The sequence below is a fragment of the Ipomoea triloba genome, chromosome 10 (assembly GCF_003576645.1).
Source record: "Ipomoea triloba cultivar NCNSP0323 chromosome 10, ASM357664v1".
NCBI lineage: Eukaryota > Viridiplantae > Streptophyta > Magnoliopsida > Solanales > Convolvulaceae > Ipomoea > Ipomoea triloba.
The window spans coordinates 22978687-22988217 of record NC_044925.1 but is presented as its reverse complement, the minus strand read 5'-3'; the positions used below and the strand labels follow the sequence as shown (position 1 = coordinate 22988217).

The 9531-nt window shown below is 32.9% G+C and overlaps 1 protein-coding gene and 1 long non-coding RNA gene across 2 annotated transcripts; one reads left to right on the top strand and one right to left on the bottom strand.

Annotated features, from left to right (window-relative positions):
- Nucleotides 1-2732: 2732 nt before the first annotated feature.
- LOC116031629 (growth-regulating factor 8) lies at nucleotides 2733-4971 on the bottom strand. Its single transcript, XM_031273875.1, is given in 5 exon segments — nucleotides 2733-2965; nucleotides 2967-3584; nucleotides 4029-4302; nucleotides 4409-4558; nucleotides 4673-4971. Coding segments are annotated over 5 exon segments (1296 nt in total). The 5' UTR covers nucleotides 4884-4971; the 3' UTR covers nucleotides 2733-2922.
- Nucleotides 4800-8384, top strand: LOC116031630. The gene is made up of 3 exons (XR_004100630.1): nucleotides 4800-4938; nucleotides 5095-5185; nucleotides 7979-8384. It is a non-coding gene; the product is annotated as an uncharacterized LOC116031630 (long non-coding RNA).
- The last annotated feature ends 1147 nt before the right edge of the window (nucleotides 8385-9531 follow it).

Genomic DNA, 9531 nt, shown 5'->3' with positions numbered 1-9531 from the left:
AGTGAATTGTAACCTATAAATTTAGAAAAAAAAATAGAATTAACTCTTTAAAAATAAAATGCGATAGTAATTAAATAAAATAATCATTTGAATAATATTACATCAAGCTATAAGCCGATAAATATTAAAATGTACTCCATTTATTAAAGCAGAATGTAGCATTCTCATCTCCTATCTCTTATTTGGATTTTCTTTATAAGTTTAAAAGTTACTTAACTTACTTTTAAGAATACCGTTAATTAATATTCAAACAGTGAATGGGCTTACCTGTTTGTTACATGGTTAATTACTTCTTAATTCTTGCTGAAACAACCACCCAATATCTTGATTATATTAACCAGTGTGGGCTTACTTTGAATGATATTGAGCCCGACTGTAATTAAGTTATAATGTGTAGCCTTCAAAGGCCTAAACTGGCCATGTTCAACCCATATGGCAAATTTTCAATCCTAGGGTCATGGTCCATACAACTATGTAGATCATATATAAAGTACATTATTTGAATGTGTAAATGTATATTATTTTTATTAGGGATGACAATGAGTTGGGAATCGGTCAGGGAGGGCTACATTCAATCATTCATCACCCTACTCATCTTATATTTTTTCCAGAATTAATTCCAGCAATGGTCCTCTGACTATGTTGATTTTCCAAAATTAGTCCCCGACTTTTAATTTGGACAATTTAAGTTCCTTGACTTTCAAATTCTTTCCAATGTTGGTCCTTTCGTCAAATTTTGGTTAGGTTGAGGTCAAATGAAGGGGTAAAATTGTCCATTCACATGTTTAGTGTATTATTACTCGTATTTCTCATGTCTTATACGCTATATATATGAATATAACCTCAGTGAAAGTCTCAATCGAAGTCATATAATCTCAGTCGAAGTCTCTTCAACTAATATTATATTCATATATATAGCGTATATGACATGAGAAATACGAGTAATAATACACTATACATGTGAACGGACAATTCTACCCCTTCATTTGACCTCAAATTAACCAAAATTTGACAAAAGGACCAACATTGGAAAGAATTTGAAAGTCAAGGGACTTAAATTGTCTAAATTAAAAGTCGGGGACTAAATTTGGAAAATCAACATAGTCGGAGGACCATTGCTGGAAATAACTCTTTTTCCATGTACCCCCACCCTTAACCTGCATCGAGTGGACTTTTTCAAAATCCACCGCCACTGTACTCTTCTGGGTGCGAGTATCCACTACGACTACCCCCCACTTATTATCTTATTAAATAAATTCTAAACTAATATTTAAATTACTTCACATAATAAAATAAATAAAATTTACTAGTTATACTAAAATATAAAATAATAGAAATATTCAAATATAATAACTAAATTGTTATTTTAAAAAAATAAATAAATAAACTTACTAGTTTAGAACTAAAAATAGTACAAAATTAGTAAAAGTTCTAGAAAATTTTATAATTAATTTCATACTAATACTTACTTTGTTTATATTCATGGTGGGTTTAGTGGGGTTCTAAGCGGTGTAAATAAAATCCTAATCCAACCCGGCCCACTGCAAGTTTAATTTTTTAAAGACTCACTCTTGACCCCACCACCCACTATCACGCAAAAAAAAACTTGATCCATGTGGAGTGGATATCTGCGAGGCGAATTGAAATTGTCATCCCTATTTTTTTTTTTTACATAATGTTCATTATTTCTACATACACTAGTTTCATTATAGTAATGTTAAAGTTTCATTTTAATTACACTTCATGTTCATTAGTTAGTATACATATTTGTATGAACTCTGCTATCCAGTTTCATTTTATACACATAATTGGTTTATTGTAGCAACATTAAAATATCATTTTAATTTCATTACAGGTTCATTTGACAATATACATATCTATATGAGCTCTGCTATTCATTTTCATTTTGTACACACAATAGGTTCATTATAAAAACACTAAAGTATCATTTTAACCACATATTTATTTGACAATATACATATATCTATGAGTTTTGATATTCAGTTTCATTTTACACACATAATAAGTTCATCATAGCAACAGTAAAGTATCATTTTAATTATACTACATGTTCCTTTGACAATATACATACAATTTAGTTGCATTTTATACATATAATATGTTCATTACAGCAACACTAAAGTATCATTTTAATTTTAGCAATATTAAAGTATCATTTTAATTCTATTATAAATTCATTTAATAATATACATATATGTATGAGTTCTATTATTCATTTTCATTTTATACACATAATGGGTTGTTCATTATAACAACACTAATATATCATTTTAATTATACAAGTTCATTTGATAATATACATATCTTTAATGTGATACGCTATTAATTAGAGTAGAAACAACCATTTTTTTTATTAGAAGAAATTGCGCCATATTATACCATAGTCCACCATATAACATTGAACCCATATATCCCGGACCTCAATACACATTCTTTTTTAATATATTATGTGTTTATTTTGATTATATTGTAGAACACTAAAAATGAACTTATAGTATACTAAAAATAAACATGTATTAAGGTCCATTGTAAAAATAAACATGTATTAAGGTCCATCTTACAAGGTGAACCCCGACTGCATGATTTTTTATTGATCAATTTATGATAAGTCCGATTTAGTATTGAATGTATGTTCAGTTAGATATATACTTCAAAATTTATACTTTCTCAGTTTTTTTTCCAATTTCAGAAAAATGTCACAGGTAACAATGTGAGGAGAAAGGTATGTAGATAGCAATAAACAAATGAAAGCATTATGGGACAGTGAACAACATAGTCAGACAGAAGAGTAAAACAGGTAATAACATCTGCAGAATTTTATGCTTCACAAGATCATAGCCTAAGAATTTAAATCTGCAACAACATCCAGCACAGATTATATATAGCAATGAACAAGTGAAGTCACCCTATGAGATTAAGAGCACAACTTCCATCCTCAGATGAGGCTGCAGCTACTGGTACCACTGCTGTTGCTATACCCGTGAGGCGATGCCAAATTCGAGGCAGCGCCAAGACACAATGCTTCACCCAAAGGTCCACCGGGCATTATTGAGGACGAGCTCTGAGATTCTGTGTTCAACATTCCGACGCTCAGCCCTTGGTTATCTTCGTAGCTTCCCCTCCCCCCTCCGGGCACTGAAAGCCTAAAAGAACAAAACGGCAACTTCCTATCTGAACTCTTGCAGCTTAAACTGCTTAAACTGCTATGATCAGTGTTGTCTAGTCCATCTTTCTGTCCCGCAAACTGAGCATCAATGAAGTGCTGTGTCGGGTGGACTATCCCAGCATTCGCATTCAAACTTCCTTGTAGAAACGCCATGTTGTGGCTAAGAAACGCGCTATTCACCTGATGATGACTTCTCGCTTCCTGGCCTTCAAGAAATGGATTCGGGTTCACGAATCCTTGCTCGTTACTATTAAGCTCTGGCCTATACACTGACGATGCATTCATGTTTATGGCATTGCCAATGGTATATCCCAACGTTGATGGTGGCGGTGACAAGACGAATTGCTGCTTTTGTTGGTTGCAAGTATTGCCACCTCTGGCAAACCATTCATTGCACCTTCAGTGACCACACACACACACACATAAGTCCAGCCACATCTATTTGCAAAAGAACAAAACACTGGACACACAACATAAACAATCAAGAATACCAACAAAGCAGACTATGCCAAGTAGCTAGTGGTCTGATAACACCACTGTTATCAGGTTCGAATCTTATCCAATCAGGATTGGGAATTGGGATGACAGCACCGCTGTTATCAGGTTCGAATCTTATCCCAATCAGGATTGGGAATTGGGATGACAGCACCGCTGTTATCAGGTTCGAATCTTATCCCAATCAAGATTGGGAATTGGGATGATAGCACCAGATATCAGGTTCGAATCTTATCCCAACAGGATTGGGAATTCGGATTATACTATGAAACTCACTTTTTTATCACATGACAGACACAATATGGAACAGAAAACAAGAGCTTAGGATTTAGGAATGATAAGTAACCTGTTCTGATCACAAGAGGCAGTTGCCGGGAACTGAAAACTGGGCACAGTGACAGCAGGGTAGTTGTTGTTGTTGTTGTGATTACGAGAGTTTTTGTGAGATTGAATTTCCACAGGCTTTCTTGAACGGGGTCTGTTCTTGTGAGCGTGGCGCTCGCAGTATTTCTGGTCAGGCAAAACATCCCTAGAACACCTCCATTTCTTCCCATCTGTTCTCCTACACCGCCACGGCTCCGGATCCGACCCGGCCGGAAACTTCAAATCCGGCCCAGATTCTTCACACAAAACGATAAACAAGTGTGACCCAAAAGCCCCTTTGCGTTTTTGTTTTTACCAAGAATTCAATAAAAGTGAAGAAAAAGGGAAATTGAGGAATATTACTGTTGGATTGGGTTTTGGGTAAAGGAATAAGAAGCTGAGGAGGAACAGGAACCGAAGCCATCAAGTATTTGTATATTAAACTCTGCCTCTCAAAGTCTTGCCTCTGGGAAGCCGTAAAAACTACAGCTTTCTCACACCCCATGCTCCCCCCTGCAACTCACCATAATTTTCAATCAAATTACATTATAAACGAGCCCTAAAAAAAAATTTAAAAAAATCAGTATATGTTTGCAGAAATAAAGAGAAAGTTGGGTTTGTGTGTACCGGTAAGAGGAGGCGCAGAGTTAAAGAAAACGGGCCCACCGGCAGGAGAATCAGAAGTTCCATTTCCGCCGTCACCGAAGCAAGAAATCTGAGTTTCAGAAGGAGAGAACTGAAACTGACGATTAAGCTTAGCAATCTTCTTAGTACAAGGATACGAGGAGGAATCATCGTGGAGCCCCGCCAATTTGCCACTCCTTTCTCCGCTCCCCATTCTCGCAGCGATTCCTTAAATACTCGAATCAAATTATTCAGAGAGCGAGGAAAAGGTTCATCAAAATTCCTTCTTTTTTTATTCTGCGAGGTTGTACAGACATATATTTATATAATAACATTTAAATATATATATATATATATATATATATATATATATATATATGCAAAGACGGTTGTTGAGATTTGGTTGCGGTGCCGCCATTTCGCAGCTGGAAGCTTTGGGTAATGTGCTAGTACGTTGCGAGAGTAATGCTCCATTGATTCCCAACATTCGCCCCGTTACGGATTACGGCCAACCCAGTACGTAAATACCCTCTTTTGACTTCGGTCCCCTCGATTACTACTTAATACTGAATTTAGTTATCTCATTTTTACTTAATTAGGTCTTGATGATTCTATAACTTCTACTCCGTATTTAATTCGAGGGTTAGAATTAAGAATTAAATCTCTCACACGCTATTAGTGAGATTTGATCTCTAATCCTTTTTCTAAAACTTCATTTATGTGACCAACTGAGCTACCCATGTTATTCTTAAATGATGTTGCTTATGTCTTGTATGTTGTAGTGCTACTCATATGTCTACATTGAATTATGCATCCATTTATGGTACGTAGATGAAACCTGTCTTATGACTCTAATTATCAAAGGATAATAAGGAGGTAAACTAGCATAGGCTACTAGCAGGCTCAAATGAAGAAAGCAAATAAGCAGCTCCAATAGAAAATTAAACTTAGAACCTTGTAATTATCAAATCAACTACCCAACCAAATTCGCTAGGGTTGCCTATACACTTCTTACTTTCCTAATATTAGATGTATTAGATTTATTTGCCTTTTCCTTTATTATACTTGCAATTTTAACTAAGAGTTAATTTCATTTTTGGGTCCTAGATTTATATGTGGCAATCCAATATTAGTCATTTTTTAATAGAATATTCACATTTGGTTATAGTATTATTGTGTCATGACCATTTTTGGTAATCTATCTACAAAACAATTTTAATGTCGTTAAATACAAAGACATTTCGGTCTTCAATTACAGATTTTTCAAAAAAAAAAAAACATAAAAATATAGCGGGGGTCAGCTCACTTTGAATAAAAATGATCGAAATGCCTTTATATTTAACGATATTTCAACAATTTCGGTAACGGATGACAAAAAATGGTCATGCCACAATAATACTTGGACCAAATGTGGATGTACGGATAAAAAAGGACTAAAAGTGAACTACCACGCACCTATAAATATAAGACCAAAATGAAATTAAATCTTTAACTAAATCAATATTGATGTAGCTTTTGATTGGGGACTTTTGTATCCTACTATCATATTTGATTATGATTATTATGTTGCTTTATTTATTTTTGCTATCATACATTCATTCTATTGGATTAAGGCAAAGTATCCTATGAGATCGTCTCATAAATCCTTATTTGTTTGATGGGTCAAGATTTTCATAAGTATTACATTTTTTTCTAATAAATATAACTCATAAATATTACATTTTGATTTACAAGTATTACATTTTTTTCTCAAAAGTGTCAATTTTTTCCTAATAAGTATTACACTTTTTCTTTTGCGTAATAATCAATTTGACTATGATTAGTATTATATTTTCCTCATAAATATTACGTTTTCCATCCTTAGTAATAATCAATTAATTTATTATTGATTAGTATTATACTTTTTCTCATAAGTAACTTTTTCAACTCCTAAATATTACATTTTCATTTAAAAGTATTACATTTTTTTATTAAAAGTATCACATTTTCTCTCATAAGTAACAATCAATATATCTCTTATTAGTATACGTTTTTCATCATAAATATTAAATTTCTATCAAAATCATACATGTCTCACAAAAAAAAATCTGAGATACAATCTCACAACATACTCACCCTTGATTCAAATTTAACTTACTTTAGACCTTTATTTGTTCGAACTAATTTCACCTTTTCATAAAATTAGTTTTAATCTTTTCAAATGCAAATTAAAAAAAAAAAAAAAAAAACAAACAAACAAACAAAACAAAACAAAATAATAGATTGAATGTAGAAAACCAATAAACATATCTAAAAAATCAAAGATTTGATAATAAAATTAAAAGATCGAAAAAGATTAATACATACCTAGATTTTGTTGATATTATTATAAAGAATAAGACAAGTGAGGGAGGAGAGTCCAAAAGAGTCAAACCTATGCAAGATGGGAGGGAGAGAGGGAGGGAAGAGCGAGAAATTATTATTATTTTTCTTTAGTGAAGAGAGTAATTTAAAAATTAATTTTCATCTTTTCAAAAACAGAAACTATAAAAATAAACAAACAATATAATAAATTGAATGTACAAAAACCAATAAGCATATACAGAAAAGAAAAAAAATCAAAGATTTCATGATAAAATTGAGAAGAAGAAGAAAACAGATGAATACATACCTAGATTTTGTTGGTTTTGGTAAAGAATAAGACTGGTGAGGGACGAGAGTTCGAGAGAGCCAAACCTATGAGAGTGAGAGGGTGGGGAAAGAGAGAGAGAAGAGGGAGAAGGGAAAGAAAGAGAGATAGAGCCGAGATATAAGGGAGAAAGAGAAATCTAGAAAATACTTTTCGACAAAATCTAGAAGACGTTTTATGCAAAATTGAACTTTTTTTCTTTATATAATCAGAATAGGTATTTTGATTTAACTTCATTTTCTTTGAATGCCCAAACGTTACAAAATTTGAAAAATATCTTGCAAAATTTATTTTTCAAATTTTCAAACAAACCTAAAAAAAGGTGTTTTGTTGGGCCACCCTTTGAACCTAATTCACGTGAAGGGCTAAGATAAAAATATTCCCCGGAGAAAATTATTAGTTTTGTCAATTAGAGGAAATTTTGGTCTTTTGATCAATTGGTTGACATGCTTGTGAAAACTCTTAGTAAGGAGGCTTTTGAGCTTGGCCTTGATATTGGTAGTTGAGATACAATATATAGCAATTCTCTACTTCATGAGATCCTCCACATATGGCATATCATATGAGTTGTGGAATGAACATTGGTGGTGTGCTTTCTTGACAACTGTCTTGACTCATGTTGACACCAAATCATTGAGTAGGTTGTTGATAATAATATTGAGGAGCTTGATTTGTGGAATTCAATAAGTGACAATTCTTCGATGCATGAGCTCCACCACACAAAGAACACCATTGAATTTGTGATGGGAAAGTTTGATGGGTGCTTTCTTGAATAACTTTGATGGATGGTATATTGGGATTACTAGTCGGACTGGTCAACCAAAAGGGCATGTGTCACATGGATCGGCTCATGAAAATAACTGGATCAAGAAAGCCCAAGAAGAACACCTAATGCTAATTGTAACTTAGGAGTTTAATAGGGTTGTACTTATTATTCATAATGTAATATAGATTAGGCATGTTATTCCCAGTATAATAAGAATTGGACTCATTGTCCTCCAATGTAACAAGGACTCCCAATATGAGGCAATGGGGTGATTTCACTATTCCCAAGGGTTGTGCTTGTTGTTCGATTTCGGTTCACATTACAATTCATCTCATAACCTTCTGGAAGAAGTTAGAATGGTGGCATAGCTCCATGATATTCATATCTTTCCATGGTTAAGGTTCTTGATTGAGTGGTCGAAGCTCATCCTTTAAAATATAGAGTAAATGCACAAAGTAGTGGTAGTAGTAGTAGTAATAGTGGTAGTAGTAGTAGTGGTTGTTGTTGCTGTTGCTGCTGCCCTAATAATAATAATAATAATAATAATAACAATGGCAAAAGGGTCAAATATGCCCATGTATTACCATTGATTGTTCATCTAGCACCATGAACTAAAATATGGTCCATCTAGGTCATTATACTCCTAATTATTTTTCATCTAGCATTTTTAGCCTATTTCTAACAAGTTACCTATCTAATTTGATGACATGGAAAAATAAAATTAGAAAAAAATGATGATATGTTATTTATGTGGATGTTTTGGATGATTTTTACCCTATTTCATTAATGAAAAAAATAATTTCTTGCAATGAAATAGGGTAGAAATCAAAATTGCTATATAAAGTTTTAAGAATTAATATCACTTTTGGTCCCACGACTTTTGAGTTTTATCAATTTTGGTGCACAACTTTAAATTTTTTTCAATTTTGGTCCCTAACTTTATAATTTTTATCAGTTTTGGTCCTTCCGATCAAATTGACGGTGAAATATTGTCGAATTTTATATTTTAAGGGTAAAATCGTCATCTCAATGAAACGTCTTCATTATCTAAACTAAACCACTATAAAATCATATTTATAGGTGTTTTATCGGCACAAATAATGGAGAAGACAGACAGAAACTAGACAGAGATATATGAGATTTATAGCATCGACGATTGACGAATCCTTATTTTTCTCTTAATATGATTTTTCTTTTGTTTAGATATTGAAGATCTTTCTTTGGGATAATGATTTTGTCCTTAAAATATAAAATTTTGCAACATTTTGCCATCAATTTGGCCGGAAGGGCCAAAACTGATAAAAATAACAAAGTTAGGTACCAAAATTGATAAAATTTAAAGTTGTGCACCAAAAGTGATAAGACCTCAAAAGTCGTGGGACCAAAAATGATATTAGTTCAAGTTTTAACTACAGTGTATGTATAGCG